The sequence below is a fragment of the Opisthorchis viverrini genome, assembly GCF_000715545.1.
Source record: "Opisthorchis viverrini unplaced genomic scaffold opera_v5_3, whole genome shotgun sequence".
NCBI classification, from domain to species: domain Eukaryota; kingdom Metazoa; phylum Platyhelminthes; class Trematoda; order Opisthorchiida; family Opisthorchiidae; genus Opisthorchis; species Opisthorchis viverrini.
The window spans coordinates 1,293,355-1,317,642 of NW_008751659.1; the positions used below are offsets into that span (position 1 = coordinate 1,293,355).

At 41.6% G+C, this 24,288-nt stretch overlaps 1 protein-coding gene across 1 annotated transcript; it reads right to left on the reverse strand.

Annotated features, from left to right (window-relative positions):
- Positions 1 to 785: 785 nt before the first annotated feature.
- Positions 786 to 23,887, reverse strand: T265_00310 (hypothetical protein; the record flags this gene model as incomplete). Its single annotated transcript, XM_009164055.1, has 8 exons — positions 786 to 1,119; positions 1,702 to 1,887; positions 4,142 to 4,460; positions 8,700 to 8,831; positions 12,052 to 12,317; positions 12,421 to 12,676; positions 21,144 to 21,458; positions 23,664 to 23,887. The coding sequence occupies 8 exons, from the start codon at positions 23,813 to 23,815 to the stop codon at positions 922 to 924; spliced, it is 1,824 nt and encodes a 607-aa protein (XP_009162319.1).
- Positions 23,888 to 24,288: the final 401 nt, after the last annotated feature.

Sequence of the window (24,288 nt, forward strand, 5' to 3'; positions counted from 1 at the left end):
TAACACCAAAATGCGACCACCGACCATCCGGTGCATGGTGTATGTGGATTTAAGTGATGATTTCGTCTAATTAACACGCCTTTATATGTGATTCTGACTGGCTTTCTTCAAGGGGGTTGTGAAAGTTTGGAAGCAATCAGTTGACTGCTCTAAGCGGTGAAACATCTTTCAGGGATTCATTTCGAGGATCAAATGAAATAATGATTCCGAGCAATGAAAATCGAAGAAACGGAAGGAAACTTAATAGCCTCATTCTAAGCAATAGCTTCTCTGTCACATTTCTGGCCAAGATAATTTGTAGCGTCTTGGTCTCCTTCACGCGTAAACGTGGCAATTATTCTATCGCCACACATCCCACTCCATGCCACATGGTTGTTCTCATAATTTTTCCTCTTACCGAATACTAAACCTTCTCTTATTCTGCTTCGAAATGCTGCACTAAAATGCAAAACTGGGATAAATGTTAGCTTGTGGGACAAATTTAACGCCATCTTACATCTGGAAAACGTTTTCCACTGAGTTACAGTACTTCCAAATTAACGAATGGTTTAAGGAATGCGGTAATCACTATCGACTCAGAAGGTGAACACTGTACGCAGATTTTGTCATGTGTTGAGCGTAGAAGTACTCATTTTTACGTCACGTTGACCGTAATCGAAGCTGTATGCCATCGCACAACTTACAAAGTACTGTAGATACATCTCGGCTTCGAACTCACCTAGAATATATAAAATATTCGCTAATGACACCAAACACAGGATTGTCAAAAATTTTCATAAGCTGATTGCACATCAAATGTTATGTATTTACACATGAAGAAACGGTTCCAACAAATTTTGAGAATACATGGCATAAAATTAGTTAGACTTGTAAGGCATTATCTGAGCGTTCGTCCTCTGGCGTCACTGGGAATTGCTTCAACTAGGCAGCCTTGTAGCTTCGAGTCATCCGAGTGATACAAGCACTTATTCCAATCAACAGCAACAGAACACTAATAGCCAAACTCAAGTAGGCCTGGAGTTCCAGTAGGCCCGGATCGGTTTGCGCCATCGTCTGGTAATTCGGACTACTTGGGGAAAAGGGACATTGCGACCCAGTTCGAGGTGGACATGTCTCCGTCTGTGGATAAATGGAGAGGAGGTTTGGGATGCGAGATTAGGATAGTTGTGGAAATAGATACACAGCATGGAAGTACTAGCAGTAGCATTATTTTACGCCAAAACCATTCACATATCTGCAGCCCACACCAGGATTCTGTAGTGTCTGACTTAAGTAGTCCTTAAGGTTTGTGCCACAGTCGGTTAAAAGTAAGCTGCTTCTCACTGGCCTTTTTATAGCAGAAACAAGTTCACTTGACTCAGAAACCCACAAATCAGAATTGAAAAACACCTGGACTAACAAAAAATGCCTCCCCCCTACCAAATTGATAAGCCTCGAATAATAGGCCGGAACGTAACAGGATAATTAATAGGGCTTTATTTCGGAAAGAGAAGCCTTCACTAAATCATCCTTATTGTTTACTGTTTCATCCTGTCTACTTCTGACTGATATTTTGTAAACACCGATAACGCTCAAATCATTAACGCTCAAACCTCCCGATACGACTGGATAGCAAATGTTTGGTGGTAACTGAAGCTGAAAAAATATTACGGCTCATTCTTGTATGGCAAATTGTGCCAATATTCAAACATTTTTTCTTACCTGGATCAGAACACCCGGTAGAGATTTCATTTCTCTGTCCGACATACGCGTGGGTACACCGGCTAATTCATCAAAATACGGCTCCCACGGTGTTGGATCTCGAAGTGTTGTTGACCGTCTTCTTGTTCGCGTTCGGTTGTGACCACATATTGGCAGGCATTCGGACCAGACGCTCCAATGTTCCGCCTATCATGGATTGTTTACAGAAATTGTGAATTTGACCAGTCGGGCAAGCATAAAAGTCAAGTCCTCCGAGTAGTTCACCCCCACTTCTAACCTTATGTTTTGATCCCTCTCCAACTAGCTTTGCAAATAAAACGATTCGTCGCAATGATGAGTCCTATGCCGACTTGGGTAAACTGCTCACACCTTGAAAATGTTTGTTCGCATGTTCTTTTCTAATATATTAGAAAATGATCCGTATTTTTGTTAGCTTTTTAACTTGGTTTCATTATTATAGCGGTGTTGGTCGCGGGACACCATACATCGAATATACAGACTAAAACTGTCGGAAGTTTCGTGACCATATCCTAGAAAAAAACTTAGTACTGTGTCACCGTTTTCACGGAAATACATGTCTTTAAAGTCGATTTGAAAAGTAAACAAACTTTTGAAAACAATCCTTGATCTGAATTTACAACACGAATAGACTGATTTTGTTGGCAAGCCCCAAGCCAGGATACAAATGAACGAACAATTCTACGGTCCAGTCCATATTGTTTATGAAGAACCCAGAACTAGTCTCCTTCGTCTTTGCAAAATCTTGTAAACGCATGTAACACGACAAAGAATTTCAAGTGAAAAATTATGGCTTGAAAAAAAGCGTGCTAGCGGGTGAGTTTAGCGAAGCCTCTGGCACTAAAATGATGGAATGCAAACGTACTTTACTCAGTGAACCTTTGGAACATCTCTCGATACGCTAGTTTATCTTTTCTTTACTTGTGTCACGGTGATTGTAGTGGGAGACCCAAAAGATTATTTACCTCATTGTCAAGTAAATGTGACTGAATGCCAGGGTAAATGCCCTTCCTATAGGTCCTCTATTGTATGGACCAACGTTTCACCAAATCTGGAGGTACCGCAACATATAGCTGGTAGGTGGCTGTTTCCAGAGTGACCATAGTCCCTACCAGTCACCCATTGTGCACTTGTGGCAATCATTTAGAGTTTGATCCTACTGTAATGTTCACTGTTTCCAGGACATGGCGAATGATTTTTTAATTTGCGAACGATAATGTCTGTTTTCATAGGTTAAAACCAGTTGTGACTTTGGGGTGGCTTCTATCCTTTTTTCACTCAAAAGCGTGCTATGTCTAACACTTCGAAAGCTCCACAAATGTAATATTCGCTTCATCAGTTTGGGTTCATTAGAACTAGAAAGGATAGGAACTCCGCAAGTGCGTGGTAGGTTGGGATATGGTGGTGTTAGCTGAAGACATGCATCATGGTTGTTTGAAAGCCAAACCGCAAATGCCTCGATTTCTGGTCAAAGTTGTAGGCTGGTAAGCCAATAAGCCACATGCGTAACTACGCTTACTAGAGCATGAATTCCATGGCAGTTTGACGCAGCGACAATCCAGTAAACTGTAAAATGAAATAAGCCATGAATGAGTTGTTTTTATGAGCATTCTTGCAATTAGTCAGTACCTTCTTCCGCGATACGTTTTCTCTAACAAATGACCAGCCACTGTCCATAAGCTACGGCTGTTTTGAAGATGGGTCGCTTGGTCCTCACGCCGCACTCTAATCCATCGGGAGATATAGGAGGAATTTTAAAAATTAGGGGAGCTAAAAGTTTACTTGTGGGTTTGCACCCAATTCTATCCCACGGTTGTTGCGTCTGTTCACCCAGGATTCAGTGTGGAATTACTTTACGGTGAATTACGTGTGGTATGTGTGGCTGGCATAATGAGGACGTTATGGTATTCCGGTACAGACTTTGTGCTGTAATCCAATCTCTTCTAAAAGGCCAAGACGCACCATACAGTTGTTCCACCGCAGTGGAAATTATCGGTAGTGCGCACCTCAAGAAACCCCATAAATATTTACTGTATGTTTTTTACTAGTGACAGTGAGGTCAGTGACCGCTGTACATTACTTTACATGTGCGAATGTGTAATGCTGCTGGAAATCCAGAGAATTCAGTCTGACTAATTTGCAGTATGTTAGTACGTCCCGACGAAATGATTAAATCGTCGATTAACACCCTGATTTTCCCTAGCCGGATGCGCCAGATATCGAAATAAAAACGCTACGCGTTATTTGCCTGCCACAAAGAAGGTATTGGTGATTTATCCCGTACAAGTCTGCTAGTCAGGGAAAAACTGTATAAAAGATCAACATATAAGTATTTATCCCCAAAATAGTATTTTATGGCTAGACCAAATACGACCTGTTTTCAGAAGGTGTTTCTTCCAAAACAAAAATTTTTAAAACCTACCCGGTATTCGCACATTTCTCCATCGTAACCTGGATTACAAACGCATATGCTGGTCGCGTTGGGCCCGGACGTGGCGACACAAGTTCCATGCAAACATAATTTATCGTCACAAGGTCCGATACGCTTAAGACAGTTTGGCATGGGGTGAGTTGGGTCTTCCATGAATGGTTCCTTACATTTGCATCGGTACCCTGTTGTACCCAACGAGGGAATACAAAGGGAGCGATAATCTTCGTCATTTGCGAATTCCGATGACGGCTGCGGTACTGATATTCCTGACATGTTCGTGTTACACATTTCCATACCGGTCGCAGTTTTTCTAAGGAGTGTAAACAAAAAATTTCTTCATTAGCTGGATGATGCTATAAGTTGAGTCACCGACTAAATGACAAATCAAAAGAGAAATGATGGACTCGGAAAAATATAGCCTGACGGCTGAACAAGCTTGTCAAAGTCAAAATTCTGGACCCACAAATTAGAAGTTATTTTGTTGAATCTCTTCAGAGCCTGAATCCATTTTATCCACCAGAAAATCCTTTTGTTTTCTTCCATCAAACCAACCAGAATGATTGCTTGAGGAGCAGAAGACGACTTGTCAGTGATGTGAAGAATCCCTCAACAAATCCTGTAAATGTGTAAGCCGAATTAGCCCATATAATAAGCTAAACGACAAATACGTTTTGGTCACAAACCCGATTTGTGGGGATCGGCGAAATCATCTATGGGCATGATCAAACTGTATAGAAACGTTTTTAGTGGCGGCAGTAATGTATATCTTTATAAAATGGCACATCTGTAAGGCGTGGTAGCGGTTTTCATTCAACGAGCCTAATGACTGACTGCGAATCATGGAAGATGTGATCTTTCCTGATCCACCAAGAAGGGCGCAGTCGAATGGAAACTGGTTACCACTGACAAAACGGCTGAAGAGCTTGGTTTGTTAGACATGTTTACCAACCTGTCAGGGAAATGGAGGAACGCGATGCTTCCAGGTTCCTTTGTTATGGGGTACTGAAATATCGAAATTGGTCATCTTGAAGTAATCCAATTGACGTTTACGCACGTCTTTGTATAGGCTGCTTCGATGCAAGAAAAGTATGCATGGTTATACTGTTGTTTGCCCGCTGAAAACCCATTCTAATGAAATGTCTTTATTAGAGCGTCATACAAAAACAACGATATATTTGTAAGCCAAAGTTAGACTAGCGGTGGCGAGATACCACTTGGAATAGGTAACTGGAGATAATTGCCCGAGGTTGAACGTCATATCGCTGTGTTACATGATCGTGTGCCCTCACGTTATGAATTCATTATAATTTGAATTGGTTCCATCCATGTTTCACTTATCACTGGATAAAAATCTTAGTTAATGAATTGTAGTCGTCCTATCTGGCTATCTACCGGGTCGGAGAATATTTCTTCCAATTTACCGCATAGTAATTGACGGTAGACATTACGCAGAGACCTGTTTCTAAGTAGCGCCTGTTGATTCCATTCAATTAGACAACAACTCAAAGATGGTATGATCTTCTTCTTCTCATATGTGATTGGTCAAATGTTGAGGTGTACAGAAGAGGGGATTCCTACTATTTGGGATTCGAAATGAAAGGTGTAAGCAGAGGCACGAATTCAGCCAAGTGGCCTTTAACTCACGGTAGAATTGTCGATTGTATGGGGAAAACTGGGAAATTTCGACGGAAGCTTTGCCACGTAAGTGTTTGAAAGTCGGAAATGGATATACATCTGTTTCATGGGAACCATTAGCGTTGCGTATCTTACAAAAATTTGGGGGGGGGGGTTGAACCCGCGAAATCCCGGCTAAAAACCAACTTTGGTCACAAGAAGCTCATCAGTGTATAAAGCACTGCTCATCGTTCGGAGATAGCGTACTTTAATGTAAGGAAATATTAGGTACCAGAGAGCACTACCTGTTCGCAAATTTATATAGAGTACGGACGATAAAATCTCATATGTAGAAAGGATATCGTGGATTTAGAGAGGTATTAGTTATTTGTTGTTGATAGGCAGTCGGGTAAATAAACCCCATGTGTCAGATGACTGACAATCAAATGACTCAACAGTGTTTGCTTGTGTGGTGAGAAGGGTCGGGTAGGGACGCCGGTGGACAAAGAACTGTGCCAGAAAACGGTATATCCTGGTTGTCCAGGCCAAGGAGGGGTTTGGGTTGGGGTGCTTCACCTTGAGCCTTAGATTTGAAAGTCCGATCTGCGAGGCGGCGGGCAGCGGAGTTTTCTTTGGCGACCGATCCAGGAGCCGATGACTCAATAGTCTGCCCTGCTCGGCTGTAAGGGTTGGCCTAACCTGGGGGCACAATGTGTAGGGCGTTACTGTCGCACCCCTGATGAGGCAGCGCACAGCAAGGGCCTAATAAACAGCACCAAACTCTTTGGTTTTGAAGGTACTGTGACAGTAATGAATAACGCGCCGATGGACATGGTGGTCTGTCTGTCGATCGGACAGTGCGGTTTTTATGGCCGAGCTTCTCTAACTAGTCCTTTCTCGTGGGAACGTAGCGTCTCTACTTCCATGAATATGGACGTGATGGTCTCTCGGGGGAACACCTTATTTTCACTACATTTCTGTCGCAGAGGATAGGACATGACATTGCACCGAAAGCATTTCGTACCCCGGTTGTTCGTAACAGAGGATCTCGCTACTCTGGGTTTAACTGCTCCTCTTTGGCCTTCCAAGCATGGCTGCGTTATATGGAACAAGGTCCCAGCCAGTGTAGGCTGACTACCAAGTCAATGTGGCAGAGTTAGGTCAAAACAGCTTTAGGTCGGGCAAAAGATGATCAAGTGTGTCTCAATACTTGAAGCGTCCCCATTAACAGAGGTTAAGCCAAAACGACATTTTTGTCCTCAAGGCTCTCTCATATTTGTTGTGTAAGGTGATGATTGACTCATAGTGTGACGGATTCCTAAGCAGAAGGTTCAAGAGACTTACAGGTTCCTTTTCTTGCTTAGCAAGGTACCCAGTATTTGTAGTTAGTAAGAGACCTTTGAAGTTTTGTGCAATGTGAATCATATGAGTGAAGGATGCCGGAGCAGTGTCCTCCGTGAATACAAGTTAACCACATTTCCAATTAGTCAGTCGTTGCCATATTTTGTCGTACTCAGTTATTAACTCTAAGATCATGAGTTCGATGCACTTAAGATGCACTTAAGATGCACTATAAGATGCTTACAGCCAGTGACTGTCAACAGCCTCCAAGCATCCGGATAGCACTTTAATACTTTAGAATCAGCAGCATCTGATCGACTTCTAGATTCAGTTCTACTGTTTTCATTTAATAAAACGCATTTGACTCCCTCTACATAACCGTTGGACTGTGGGTGGCGGCTACCAGATTTAGCCTCCAAAAAACGGTTGAGAGAAAAAAAGATTCTAGTGTAGGATAGTAGGACTCCACGCTGTCTCTTATAACAAACGTATTGCTTGGTATTGATCTGAGAGTATTGCCGAGAGTGATTCAAATCGTTCCTGTTCCTGGAGAAGTCTATTATGCAATAATGCATTCACAAGAACATTAAAGGTGAGCTAGTTGGCGATTATCCCTGTCTCACAATCTGTACAATACAACGGTATTAAATTCGGGCACTCAAAAACGATCAAGTTAGAATAACTGACTTTTTGATCGAATTTATAACAGCCGGTCGAGGAAGTTTTCTAAAAGGAAAAATGTCGGTCACAGAATGTACATAGCACACTTCAGTGATTATGTAAAGTAGATCCACCTGTCCCTCTAAACAATTAAGCGGCAGCTGCATTACGGAGACGGAAATAATTCGGTAACCATTTCAAGTGGTTATTCCAGCTCGGGAGACAGCAAAGCATCATAATCACATGAGCTACATAAAAATGGTTTTGACCACCATACATGTAGCCCTGAGTGGCTATCTCACAATGCTCAACGATAATTAGGAAAACAGATTAACCCGAATCCCAGTATCTGTCTACCAATGTGCTAGATTCACTGGAAATTACAATAAAATATGGAGTTGCCCGAAATATAATAGACCCTTCGCCAACAACCGCTAGTTAGTCCATCTTCCTAGATTCCTGAGGCGACGGCATACCGGATTTGGTAACTACTATCTGCTTACTCAAAGAAATCGTCTTCAACCAAAGGCCACATTTTAACAGGACAGGCTTTGTCAGCACTCCTACCACAGATTCAGCAAGATCGTGTGTAACCGTAGAAAGGAGCTTGGAAACAGAATAAAGTTTCAGATATTTTCAGCCGGAAGAAACATTTATCTTTCGATTGGCTTGGAAATAGGTAGTAGGCCGTCATTTACAAACCCAATAATTAAAGAGGGTAATAAGGTTTCTTGTCTAATTATACAGTCAAAATGACGAGGTTGCTCGGAAAATACTTTTCGCATGAATCGTATGAATAAATTGAGGCAACAAAGATACGTTTTTCAAATTATTTTGCTGGATTTTCCTCGAATGACTCCGTGTACCGAATGGTCTCTATAAATGCTCACGTGTTAAGGAAGTGTGTGATAGAAGCAAAGTTGGAAGAACGCACCTTTTGGTCTTTCCCGTTATTGGATCTTTGTAGAGGTACGTGACCAGTTTCATTTTGCAGGCATCCAGTCGGTGTTTACATCGCACCCCGTAATAGCCCTGATTGCACTCGCAGTAAGCAGTTCCAGCATATCTGCGGAAAAAAATAAATTCAACCAACCAGTCTAAAGGCTACCCAAATTGATCTTGTCACAATTTGGAATAATTCTGTAGCTACCAATTGCAAATTGAGGGGTAAGTAATCTATATTGATGAAAATAACTCACCTCTGAATGGCCGCAATGCCCAAAGGAACGGAGCGTATTTTCCGGAAAATTATTTCAACACTCACTAACGAAGCGGCTCTACTTCGTGCTTTCGATTGCCCAATTTACTCACGTTTTATTACACGTTCCGTGGATTTTTTTGGTAAACTATCTTACAAACCAGTTCGAAATAAATTATTAAATAATAATAATAATAATGATAATGATAAATGTTACAGTGATACACCTGGTATTTGCCTGGTATTTTCCCAGGTCGATGGAGATGCTCAGGTGAATGCCTACACAGTAGATTTTTTGTATCAACGAGTTCTTACGTTCTGATAGGTCAATTCTCTTTCGTACATACACTTAAATACAACCTTACTAACAAAGGTATAACGGCTCATCCTAACATGCCACAAAAAGCCGGCATACCAAACGTTCCAGAGAACACATTCTGAAAAAAGTATTTACAAACTCGTCGGTACCAATCTACCATAAAATTTGCTGTGATTCCATCCATCAGCTACTATTATCCCTCCAGTGCACGGTACATTCACTGGACCCGATACGTTAAGTTGGACACATAAAGCCAAACTTATTTGCTAAATCGGTCGGATGTTCTCCTTCTTGCTTCGCTTCTCCAGAATGTTTTTAAAGGCCAGATTGGTGGTTGATCAGACGGAACTGAAAAGCTTACGAAAATCTGGTTTGGAATGAGCTGTCGACTCCTATGGTGGATATGCCTCACAATGCTTCCGTGTGTGCATCTTAAAGAGCGTCTGCTTTCAGCGAAAAGGGCGTTGTGTCCTCCACTGGAGTAGTCAGAAGAAGGCACTGTTAATGTGTGTATCCTAATCTTAAAAAAACGCAGGCTGCATTCGTGTTCACGCGTGTATTTTCTAGCAAATAATGTATTTTTTCCACCATAAGCCCTTAGGATAGAGCATTTCCTTAGAAATGTAGGGGTTGATTCCTCTCCATATGGCAAAAAAAGACAAAAACTCTTCCTGCTAAACAAAATGGATACAACTGTGGTAAACTTTTTACACTGGTTGAACTATTTTAGACGACAAAGTGAATGCTGCCTGCGTTGTCTACCTACAGTGGTTAAAGTAACTTCAAGCTATAGGTATATAACAGACACCACCGCATGACTTATAGCCTCTAAAGATGCCATCGGTAACCAAGTCAAAAAGCTGGATCAATTAAGTGTACATAAATTACAACCTGTAATCAAACTGCGATTACAAGTCTGGATTCTTTAAGGGCGGTTTGTCCCAAACATTCGATGCATAAATTATGACGAAGTAGAAAGTGCTACAAGTACCAAAAATGCTAGGAAACTGTAATTCAAACAACTTTATCTGTGCTTCAGTTTTTCGTGGTTAAATTATTCTTCTCAAAGAAGTATACCCTTTGCTGTAGAGCTGCTCCAAGCCAGTCATTTTGAGCAGCTCCCATGACCCAAGAGATACAAATTGCAAACAGTATGGTACGCCATTCTTTTCGAACCAATATTGGATCAACGCAGGAACATGGGAACATAACACTAAACTGAAAATTAGTCTGAGAGCTTGTGTACGCTGAGAATGAGACATTTCCTTGTGCCTCGCTGCGTTATCTCTTATTTCGTCTTTGAGACCTGGTCAACCCACGCTCTGAAAAACTAGGGACATGGATTCAAATTATCAGGTCTTTGTGAAAAGCCCAGAAATCCTAACCTAACCTTTTGCTATTGATCAGGCAATGATGGATCACAAAGCCAAACGAATGAGTCGAAACTTGGTTGTGCAGTCATATCAAAAGCAGGTGACGTGCCTTTAACATGGTCCGTAAATTTTCAGCGTGCAAAAGCACAAAATTGCTGAGTTCGTTCCCTGATTCAAGTTCTTTCTTCAACAGCGGACATGACCTCTGCTACAGTAAATGTCCTCTTGTATGCCGACAAGAAAGCCTATGATAACATGAATCCGAGGAAATCTCCTACTCGTGAGCATACAACAGAGGAGATTTATACCGACCACTTGGTCCTATAAAAAATAATAATCGGTACCAAGACGTCCGGCGGTCACCAATCATTGGCTGCGGCGCGTTCGAAGAAGCAGAAACTAAGCTTACTGCAAATGACACATTCTTCATCAAACTCTCTGGAATGATTTCGTTGAGGAAAGTGACTTCAAGGGTTCTTCATCAATTTACACCGGAACAGGATTCAGAAGAAAACCGTGTACATGTTTGAAATTCTTGGGCCAGTTCATCAGGAATGTATTTTATTCTATCAAAAACTTTAACTATATGCAAGTGACGTGCAATTTTTGCTAACAATACATGAATCGTGATTTTCAACCCTCCCACAAGCGAAACCTGAATACTGATACCCAGTATGCTGACTATTACAGCAAAAAAAAGACAAAATGAAACACATATTGGAAAAAGCAATAGCGAAGTGGACATCTGAACTGATGTTTGACAGAATATAATAAGATAGTACATGGGAAACTTTCAAACATCTTTCCAACGTACAGGACGTGACACTTTTGTCGAAATATTGCCGCTAATTCCTTAAACAAAGAATGACAAGTAAGCAGTGGCACTGTGTCAAAAGGGACATAATTTTTCAGAATTGTATTGATTTATTATCGAAAAAATTAGGAGTCTGCAGTCTACTTGATATGTCGTAGGGGATCTACGAGAGCTGAAGTGACCAGTTTTATCGAAAGGGCAACCCGAACTCAGCCACATGTAACCAAAACAAGAAGAAAACTGTTTAGTCAGATGATGAGAGGTCAAGGATAAATTTCTAGAAACAAAATAGGATGTCCGTGAATTCCCTTCTAAAATAGACAAAATAAATTCCGGAAGTTCGAACCCTATACCTCAATGGGAGACTCAACTTAACCGCAGATGAGTTCCTCGTTCAAAATATGTTTTAATCGAGATACATGGATGACGGAAACTTCAGAACTGGACCTACATGGTATGCTTCAAGAAAGACAAAACGCCTTCAGCAACCTAATAAGGAGTATGTTCCGTCAGTAAAGGGATGTGTGAACATCGATCAGACTCATTCTGAAGTACTATCTGGAGCAATGACAGAATACTCACTGATCTGTTGTGCACTGATGCGTTCCATTTTGGTCGCAAGGACCCATTCTGGTTCCGTTGCCCAGATTGCACCGATCAATCCATTCTGTTGTGCGCTCACACCGCATCGAGGTGTCCACCCAATGATAACGCTCCTCACAATCACAAACGTAGCCACTCTCATCGGTTAGCCACTTCAAGAAATTTTCACCGGGTAGACGATACCATGTCGTTGGATTGACCAACTCCGAAAACAGTTGATAAATATACACGCTCCAGGTTCGCCTCTAGAATGAATAAGGAAAACAGTGCCCAATGAAAATTCCTTTACACCAACAATTAAATTTGAGTATACTTTTGGGTCCAAACCGAATGCGAAAGTTTACTAACCGTCAGGCAAGTTGCAGTACGGGTGTTTGATTGCAGTTCGCATGGATTACCATCTTCCGAAGGTAGCTGACCCTCCATAGTCACTCCAGATCTGAGACGACCCAGACAAGGTGCAGGGCACAGAAAAGGCATCGTGTGGTGAAAATTCTGGCATAGACCAAGATTGAACAGAATGAGGAGCATATCCTGACCAAGTGGAAGCAGTGGTATGTCACGCTCAGGATCCCAATCCAAAAGGGATATGTAACTGTTATTCCTGTAAGGAAGTGAAAGTTAGAAAATATTGCTAGGACTCAGCTTGTTTCACCAACTCATCTATGTATCCATCAAGCTAATAAAGTTTTACTGCCTGGAAAACACCAAAAGTGGCTGGTTGGCAGTTGAGGATAATCGAGCAGCGTGTGGAAAGTTTTTGAAAGTCACAATGGACCCCAGCAAAGTGCCTACATTTGCGGACTCCTGCCCTCTGTTCTCAAATCGGTTGCACAGGTAATGAAAAAATCAGTAACTGTCCCACCAGTTGTTTTCCCATAATGGACCACTACCCATCCTGAGGAGTGTGGTGATACAAACACGCTAATTATTTTTAACTACTCACCAGTAACTGAATTTGGCTGCGACACACGGCTTGTTGAATGAGGTCTCTAGACATTGCAGCAAAAGAAGTTGTTGGATTAATCGTGCTCACCAACGTTCTAAAATGGCATCTGTAGTTGCCCCGTATAGCGGAACATTCCGTATGTCCGGGTTATTTCTGAGAGTTTTATCGTGCAAACATGAGTTACCAATGGCCATTGGTTTGTTCGCTGAGTTGGGCAATTCGGATGCGGTTGTGACCCTGACCCATCGTCCTGAACAACATACTTACAGTGTCACCTCGATTGGTGATGAAACAGTTGGGATCAATTTTCTCAGCTCATCGGGAAAAACAAGGACCATCTACGCTATTTCGACGACCAATATTCCCTCAGTAAATTATCAATCACAAGACTGTGCTATTTACTCGGATGAGAGGTAAGCGCATAACTGAAAACAGTACCGTTTCAACCTGAGCAGGAAAATTTAGATCTCAAACACCTGGTATTAGCTGCAAAAAAGCACAGCAACAAAAGTGCTATGAGCTGTAAAGTCGATTAGCTTACAGATTACCAATGTCGCCTTTCATCCCCGAAACCTGGATGAATGTGCCAATGAGCACCCGTTAAGGTTGGTCAGTCGGATCCCGGTCTGCTAGCTGACCTGTCATCCAGTATGACGATACCAGGTGCATTGAGCTGAGCAGTTTTTGAACTCTGTACTTGATCCACGAAAGTACTTCGTTCTTCGAAAAAAGACTATCTATCTTGTTTGAATTACCGGAGAAGGACCAGAGTTGCTTCCTTCCGTTAGTTTTTCCAAATGGGAGTGTTATTGCTATTAAGACGGCCAGTCTGCCTTAGTGGGCGTATAAGGCTGTTCTAAGCATCCAGTAGAGGCTAACAATTTAAACTGTATTGATTTCTTACAAAGAACTTCCGCATATAATATACAAAACGAAGGACATTTCGATGTCATGATATTCAGTGCTTTACCCATAGATAAATCTGGCCAGCTAGATTCCGCTTCGGTACTCAATTTTCCCTGGAGTGTTTATCACGAACATTCTAGTAAATTTTACAAGGCAGTTTTGCCTGGTGAATCAACCACGCAAACTTTGCAGGTAGTCTGACATTGTTTAGCTAGAGACATGTGGACAAAATGAGTAATTTAACTATCAATCACGTAAACTTCACCGCTAGAACAAAATCGAAGATCGATAAAGACTGTCAAATAAAGATTTTGGAAGTGCTCAGGTAGAACATAAACGTGACAGGATGTCAAAATGACGCCGGTTCGGTGGGTCGCTAACTGAAAAAAACAATAATGTGCAGCCTAAGTGCGTTCAGCAGCCTTATGATTGGTTTGTCCTTCAAGGATATATTTTATAATAATTTATACTGTCCGCGATTGTGTCTCGGTTCTTGTATTCTGGAATAAGAAATGCGAAGACGTCCTGCTCACAATCAAACACTTTTCTCACGGAATCCAGAGGCTTTGTTTAACGTACCGGAAGTTACAGGGTGGAACTGCTCCACTGCTGCTGATACGGGTTTCTAGGTATCCAACCAAAACATTCATGCATTGTCATGCCGCTGTACGATAAACCACTCACAGTGAACCCAGAGAAATCCATCATTCACTTTTAAACTGGAATTTGAATGACTGGTATACATGTTAGATGTAAAATTTTCTAAAAAAAACTCCTTCTTAGATTAAGTCTGTACAGACCACTAATTAGAGTTTACTGTAAATGCAACATCTCGGAAGAACCTTTGAATTTGTTTCAGATCCAATGCTGGGTGGCTGTATTGCATATCTGACTCAACGACTGTATAACTTTACAAAGAAAACAAGTCCCATCTGAACAAACAAGACATTTTTTCACAAAGCCAGTTAACTCTCACCTGCATCATACCCCCTACTGTCACGTTAGCTCAGAAATGATGAAATTAAGGATGCATAAACAGATTTGCAAAGCAAAGTGGATCGACGTATTTTTTAGAGGGTCACGGAGCATACTCCCAATCAGATGCGACAAGCCTTGCACCACGAGTCAACACCAATAATGGATGTCGCTGATCACCAAACATTTCTCTGTGACATCTCATCTACCTCATGCTTTGATCATATTTTTGCGCATGGGAACACAAAACTGCTGGCCCCATAGACGCCGAATCAAGCGGATTCCAGCTGGACTCATTCGGAAAGCCGATGGATCAGTTCAGCTTCCTTAAACGCTACTCACCGTTCCATAATGTGTGAACACTTAGCTGCATGCCATTCTTTATCCGCATGCATGCTTCTTTTTGCAACCACGTGTCCTGATATAACACAAATCAGTATCTTCTCTATTTGTTGCTTTGTACAGTCCAGTCCATCGATTGGCTTCTTGCTAATCTCTGCTGACGCACATTCTATGTGCTTGGCTGCTATGAAGCGAGGATTCACAATGCTGCATTTGTAACATGCAGAATGGTTCAGTGCCTAAAGTAAGCAATGAAGAGTAAATATAGGGCGACTTACAGATCATAATGAGTGTGTCACGCCATATACGTATTCAAGGCACCGCCGATCCACCTACCCTGTTTGGAATTCGTTAAATCATCCTGTGTAGTCTATTATACCACTGAGTTTATTACCACGCCTACAAAGTTCTGACGTGGTAGGTGATGATCTGAAACACAGTAGAGAATCAACGCCAGCTTTTGTATAGTTCGCCATCCGGAAAGAATCATATTCAGCTTACCCCCTCAACTTCTTTTTACCAGGGCTTGGAGGAACCAACTACTAGCTCCATGAATAATGCCCCAACTCATTTCCACATTAAATTAAGTCATCCCGAAGCATCAAAAGGTTGCTCTCATTGAGGATCCGATTATTGAAAAAACTTTTAAAGAAATACTATCCAAGACCCAAATCCCTAATCAAGGCCTTTCTTTGTTAAGGAGGACGATTGTATATTGCGAATGGCTAGGCGGGATGCGACATGCCTCCTCGTACCAATAGGACTTCCATATTTTGCGAGTTCTCTCATAAATTATAAGTAGTCTTGAATCCACATCATCAGGGATTAAGTTAAAATAAACGTCGATCTAAGTAGATAAATTCCACCCCATCCATCGCCTTCACACGTGTGTTCTCAGCGACAGCATACCGCACACATGTGAGCATTTAGTTTATCGGGTGTGTATTCCATATTACTATAATCTCCATAGCGTTGTCTTCTCAGATAGTCGGCCCAAATTCTTGACATGCCGTCCACTTTGAAGATCAGCTTAGGATTTGAGAAAATCTTCCAACAGTGATCTGTTTGATCGGAATATACGTTTGACAAGGACCTCGAGATGTCCTTCAACGTTTCGTAGAACAAATTCTGAAGGAACGTTCGTTAAATAAGATGAATATCCTTATAAACGATTGGACATATCGCTTACACGATTAATGAGGTATTTTCTGTCCGGTAAGGACCTTTCTAGATTTGGTGGTCCTTTCGCGGTGTGTTAGGAAGAATTTTCTAAAGTAACACGTAATCGTTGATTTCAACCGATGCAACAAAAACTTGCCTACGGAACGTCAGCATGCAGTTGCCTGTTAGGTCATCAGAGCCAAAATACAGGGTAGAAAATCTGTTGGAACGATTTTCCTTATTCGTGCCCATAGAATACTGAGTAACACATCCCAACATTCCGTCTATAGCCAAGGACATTCTAATAAATTGACCAAACTCTAACGATTTTACTCATCATACAGGCGACAAAAGAACGCATCCAAATACCGACCAGAGCGAATTTTAACCGGCTGGAAACACCAAACCAACACTTTTGAAAGAAGACTGAATTAGAATGTTCCTATACTTGAGATGAGACTTCGTCGGACACCATAAATAAAACTGATCACACCGTATGCCCCTTCGTATATCAAACTACTCGATTTGGTAGCACAAAACACACCTAAAAGTATACAATAATCTTTTACTAAAGCAGTTTATGAGATATTCTTACTTAGTTGCGCTGTGAAAATTCAAATGGGGACCAGGCATTCACATGAGACCCACCAATATTTCACCACATTACCAACATAGGACCGAATTGCGCGTCCCCATACAACGTTGATAGATTTCAGTATATTTTTCAGCGTCCGCTCCTTGATAATACTGACAGCACATACATACATGTAGCTCACATATAAAACAAGCACTCAATCTTCCTTCAATCTCTTCCCTTTTATTCTGACTTGGATGATCTAATATTTTTCAATATGCCCACCGTTTTCATTATCACAGTGCATTTTCCTGGTGGAGATATGGTCGGATCTAGAAAAGTTCAACCAGACAGATCTTTTCGTCCCCACTTCGTCATTCAGGTTAACTTCCACATTCCAGCTGTGCAAGTAAACGATAGGGGAGAAAAGACGATTAGGCTGAAAAAAGTTGTACTGTTCTCTAACTGGAAGTGAACTTGCTTCATAAATCGCAATTCATCCTGGTTAAGTCCAGTTGTTGGCTTGTCTATCGGTAAAACTGAACCCCCATAAAATTACAGTTACGACAAATGCACTCATTTGTGTATCAGTCTGGCTTTCACGGGAAAATCAACTGCATTTCTTGCTTAGGATATTATCTCGAAACGAGCAATGTGGCTTTGCCATAGGTATCTCAGAGACACGCACAGATATCCGTAGCCTAGCGATTTGTTGAAAGTTCACGTAACCTGCCCGCTATATTGGGGTGACTGACCTTAGGCATCTCTGTAACGCACCCCACAAAAGTATTTTTCCATCACGTGACGTTGTTATATCTGGTGATTTTGTTTTCTCTCTCTTATGAAAACCGAATAGTCATATTTTTCTTGCCGGTATGGATACCGTTGGCCAATTCGTGCCCATTTTCAGCCAAGGTTTCTGTTGTTTACTGGCTCCTCTCATGGACAAATTACAAATTCCCAACAAGAGCACTTCCGTCAATTTCTGAGAGATCAAGACGGCCATGGATTACTGTTAGTGACCCTCGGTGCGTGCTACAGGCTAGCCAAATGATGGAAGGATTTGATCAGGCACCGTATTGATTTCACACAAAAATGCACAGTTACTTGGACCACCCAGCGAACTCGAATACGCTTAACCATATGATGCGATGTCACATGCAAGTTGTAGCTGTCTTGTTTGCTGTAATGACAACAGTACCAGAGAACGCCCAATTGAAGAAGCTCCTGCCTGGCAATGAGAAGTGAGCAAACGCCGTGCAACAAGCTTGCACTTAGGCTTCGAAATTTTCCGACTGATATTTCGTCTTGTCAGAGGAACCGGTTTATGCTGAAAAGACGAAAGGCAGAGTACAGCTGTTTCATCATTATTGAGAATAACCAGTAGCATGTATCTCACTGAACTCAGAGAGTTTCGAACCTCTGTGAGACTGATATCGCCATAATTATCGCACAGCCACATTACTGATCAGCCACTTGTGGCAACACGGCTAAGTGTCCAACATTGGCCGAAAGGCCACAGGGTCGTAACTCAGAGATTTGTGGACCCCCACACCAAGAAGACGATTTCTTAATTGAATATTAAAAAATCTCCCCATATTAGCTCCCAAAATCCTGCCTGTATTCTGTTGGAAGATAGCAGAAACTCCAGCACTATATTAACAAAGAACGGCACAGCTTTAGCAACAAGTCTTTGGTGATTGATGACTCAGAGTTGAACGTTGGTGGAGATTTAGCAGTTCATAGCGAATAAAATAACCTAGGGATACGTTAGGATGATGACTGTCAAACTTGTCGAGTATACCGGGACTGATTTGTTTGGGGCCTGTGTGATTGTTGTAACTCTCGATGATTACAAAAAGAAGAACGACGCCATAACAACCACATTGGATTGAACTGACAATCTTGCAGCGAGGAAAGAATTAATTCAATGGCTATACGCCGTCTGTGTGTGCTCCCAGTGCGTTAATCTATATCATAAAGAGCGCCTACTCGAGTGGTTAATCTCTTCGAGATTTAAAAAATCGTCATCCCCTGTATTTATTGTTTTCCTGAACGAAATTAGCCAGAGTAGAATACTCCACAAATTTCGTTAATCTGTTTTAGGGACATTCTAAAGTTAGATCTCGACACCGTCGTCTACTGTGAGGTAAACGCTAATAGCCTGTAAATACGCGGTGCGGACTATGGAAATTGGCGAGCTTTGTTCAGGTTTGTTGTTGTATTCGGAAAATACAGAGTAAACAGTGGAAAAACTCTCCTTAATATTGCCACCGTATTCTGTTGAGAAACAGGTCCCAGTCAGCAGCGTCCATTGCATTATCAAACGATTTGGTGACTTGATGATCAAAGATGCAGCCGGTCGTAATTACACAACAGCAATTCCGCCACGGTTCTTATTCTCTGTTGACTCCAGTACACTAACCAACATGAGAATTACATAGTGACATTAAACAGACAAAATCAGACAAAATTAGTGGCCTAGAATACCTGTTTGAGACAAGTAGCACAAACACACAGATAGCATGTTGTTTACATTCAGTAAATTGCACCAGTAACCGGTATGGTTCCTACAAATGAGCTGTAAAATGGCTTGAAATCTAACGTGCATAGACGTAAGAGTAAAGGGAAACCATTATGTAACTTGTGGATTGTACATTAACTAGAATAGCTTGTTCACAAAGGAAAACTACACTGTACCATAGGCATTGGTTAAAGATTGTTCGAATCCCGGTTCCAAAAGACCCCATCTTTCCTGTGACGACAAATACGAAACTTTTAAATCCCATTTGCAAAGTTTAATCCCCGGTTACTCATTTAATGCGGCCATCTTGAGATATTTCTCGGTATAAAATTAGTATTCACTACAACAATCTCTCATGTAATCATAAAAAATATCGCTTGCCGAGTTAGTTCCAAAGAAACTGACGTGGAAAACAACAGTATTAGCTTAGAAGGACTTCATGGTTTTGTTCTCTGGGGTTTGATAGAGTTTACAAACATCCCCTCGTAGTCGAAATATCCATACGGGCCAGTCACACTGAAGCTAACATTCACGTTTAGCTGCGCTCACTAGCGTACAGTTCCACCCCTCTCCTTCCATGATTAGGAATTTTCTATGCCAAGTTGTTGAACACATGGCTTCATTTTAGTACCTCTTGTTATTCACATAATGAAAGCAGTAATTTCCATGTTGGAAGCCCGCGTCGTGCAGCCGAATGCCAGATTTCGTCTGACCAAATCAGTTGGTTTCTAATTTCATGTCTTCTTACGCACACCAACAGAAATTGGTAAGCTTCTATGCAACCCTTCATCTGGTAAACTGTCATTTTTCGTGACCGATTTAATCTCGCACTCCGAAGTGAAAGTATATAAAGCATCTTCTGTCCACTAGCTCATCCGTTGAAAAGATCCATAGAACTGCTTTATGAGATACCGTCTGATGACCATTTGTAGTCAACTATTCTTGACCACAAGGCCCTTGACTGCATGCGCACCGACCTAAATTGACGAGGTTTCAGGTTGAACAAGGAGTCTGAAATCATAAGACGCAAGACCAAGGACACATTGCGCACCATAACTCATCCGTATCGTTTTCAAGCACTCAAAAGAACATGCTTGCCTCTTGCATTGCGTGATTTCAAGAGGGGATAAAATATCAGCAGAAGACACGCTGACTCAACTATAATCTCGATTTGTATTTGTCCAGGTTTTGTACTAAACGACTTTGGTTAACTGTTGAAAGGTTAATCGAAACCAGATTCACAAATACGCTGTATGTCTCGAAGTCTTTTTTCATGGACTGAACAGTTTTAATTCATATCACTTGCCATTTCTAAGTAAATGAAAGGTGTTTTTTACACTTCCGATCAATATGTCACGTGCGCATAATTTGTTCTCTAATCGATCACTGTCAAACCGTAACAAGTTTGCATCGTGCATTGATGTGAAGGGCTATCACATTGAGGTGTCTTTCATTCGGGAATTACCATGAATTACTGTCTACAATTCCAGTGCACATTCTTCGGCCTAATATAGGACCACATCTGTCTGATAATCATGCTGAACTGTTTTATTTTCTGTGGCGTCTCAAAACGTATTGGCCCGTAGTCTTATTGGTCAGTCAGACAAGTTTCATAATCAATATAACCGGTCAAAACATACCCGCGAATCATAAACCCGTCCGTGCACGGTCCGTAATGTTTCCTGAAGTTGTACGTAGTCAGACAGAGATAGAAATAGCGCCACCAAATCAACACGTCAGTAAACTTGTTCCTCCTGAAGGCCGAGCGTGAGTTAAACATCCGTATGAATGTGCCACCTTCGACATAGTGTATGATGTTCGCTATCGCTCTGCTCACACCGTATACGTTTGCACGGTTCATCGTCAGCAGCTTCACAAAACCATGAAAGCGACCGCGTAGCAAATCTACCGGCTGTTCGATTTCTTCTATTGTTTTAAACGGCAGTAAAGTATTTCTGAAAGAATGAAAACTCCATGGTCACCATTAACCTCAACCCCGCTAGGAGTTAGAGAACAGTGGAAACAAAAAAACTAAATATAGGAGACATAGTCACTCTAAATGGGAAGAAGCAGACGTATTTATGTAAATCGATACGCACATATGGAAGCAAGACGCAGGAAAACCTTTTAGGGATGAACTCAACAACAGTAGCGGAATCCCACTTGTTCACAGTAAGAGAAAAGAGTTTTGGGGACGTAATTTTTTCCCTTAACCGCCAGTTTAACACTGTAAATCGGTAAATCGGTAGAGATACCAAGCTCTTGAACTCTCATTATTTCGCTGCGATCCTCGCCTTACAAAACTTGTGTGCGTAACCTATACGGAAACAGAATCATTTATGAGCTAGCTTTTACGATTTCCCAAAACAAGAGTTCTGATGAAGCCAGAGGTAGAGAGGATGAACGCTTCGTAGTGGTATTAGACCCTTAAGTAACCTTTTTCTTAGACACTGTCATCAAAATATTTTGAGGCACTTGAGGAACTAGAACTTCATCAAGAGAAGGTAGAAAAGATAGTTTGGGAGTATGTGGCCCATGTAAGTCATCTGTGCTACCTAAAACACGCAGCAAAAGCTGTGGATATCCTGAGTTTCTATTTCTTAAGTGATTCAACTAGAATGTAGAGAAACAGACACTGTGCGGCTCACCTTCGACTTTGTTCTAATTAGTCTAGCCATAGTAATTAGCACAGTTACGTAATGACCAATCAGTTTTCCACAGGGAGTCGCTTTTGATTCATAAACTCTAGGATAAGTTGAGTTTTTAGAGACTATTGATGCAGTTCAAGCCTGATGGGAGCACACGAGATGAAGCATACGGACGTCTTTGTGCACTTAGACAAAAGATTTTGGATCACCTACAAAATTTCCCAAATATCTGCCAAAGATGTCCGCTTCTAAGTAATTTTGTTAAATAGTGTGCTGTACCATTGAATTCTGCTTAACCACGATTGGTCAATTTGATATTTAGAGAGACACTTGTGGATTTTCAGAAACTTTTGGGGAGCGGGCACTATCTCATCTGATGTTGATTGAGAATTCCAACAGAAAAGCTACCGCTACGATTCACAAATTAGTCGATCGCTGCTGCAGTTGATGTAATTCTAAAGGATGATCAAACTACTTGAAAGGTATGATGACAACCCTTTTTTCAGTGCTGAGGAATAGTATGGATTTTTTGTGTATATAGGATAGACTCCGAAGCGAACTGTGTGAGCAGAGGCAACACTCCTCTGTGAAGTCCAAGGATATCTCCCCACTGTAGACGCCACTTTATCATTTTAGCGATAGAACGGTCTGCTGCAATAAAAAGTGCCAAGTGGGAAGACCGGGAAGTGATACGTGCCGCTTGAGGCTTATCACTACCCTCAACTTTCAGTCGGGTTGACGATTGACTGCCCAACTGTCTGACTGGTTGAATGACTGACTAAATAACAAACTAACTAATTAATCAACTAGCTAACTGACCAACCATTCCGTCAGACAATTAAACAACTAACCAGCCAATCCACTAACCAACTACCTAACCAATTAACTAAATAAATGAACAAATGAGTAACTGACTGACCAACTGCCCGGCTGACTGCGCAGCCGACTTACTGACAACGATAAAATGGAACCTTTTGAAGACCTGTCACGCCTTGCTGCCAAGTCATGTGCTGTCCACCACGCGGTTTGCGCCATCCTGAAGGAGGCACGGAGAATAACACTCGTCTCGGTAGACGGTGTTTCGGCATGCGTAGCACATGACCGAGCCATTGCAGTCGATTATTTGTTGAGGAAGGAGACTATTTAGAACTGGCCAAATCAAAAGCTTCCTGCTATCAACCGTTACAACTTCCTCTAAAGATTTGCATATGTCCGTTGTACATGTGCCAGTGCATCAAGGTATGAGAATCGGTTAGAAAGGTGAGTCAAATTAGCACCAAAACTTGTCTTTTTACGCAAACTGCATGCACGCTGTCAGCAAAAAGACTACTTGTATCATTTCCCGCTTATAGTAATCCGCTTGTCTGGTCAGTACTAAAGTTGCTGAAGTTGGATCACTTCTGAATTACATACTGTCCGTTACGGACACACCATACATACGCGCTACCGCCACCCCAGCCCCTCAATCACTGCGATCAAAATGAAACTGACGCAAGAAAATGAACTACTCACTTTGGTTCGAGGTACCTTGTGCTGACTTCACTGAATGGAATCCGTTTCTTTTGATGATCCAGTGGAAAATAATCATACGTGTAGGCTTGGTCGCACTCACAAATGGAGAATAGCACAAAACACAAGATGAGAGTAGCCAACCGATGCACCATCCCAAAAAAGAATAAATTCAACGTGTTCGCATCAAAATGCTTGGATGTTTTGATACTGACCGCGCAATTTTCTGTTTCAAATATGATCATCGATTCGATAGATCAGGTGACAGGGCAAATGATGTAAAGACTACTCGCTAGTCATGCCCAAACTTCCCTTCTATAACAGTAGCTTATCAATAGGACACTACGGAATGTTTATCGCTGGAAACCCGCGAGCAAATTTAGCAATAGATGCCGAGTATAGTAATAACGCATGCGAAGCACGCAAAGTATGAAAGTGACTGATAGATGCAACCCTCCCATGGACTGTCCCAATGAATGAATAGATTAATGAGTAGAATAATGAAGAAATGAAGAAATGGAAGAATGAAGGAATGTGTACTCTTGCCTTGTACAGTGCCTGTAAACCCATGTTGTGACACTCTGTTTACGGAGTAACTGGCCTGTCTGCCAATACTACTGCAGCGATA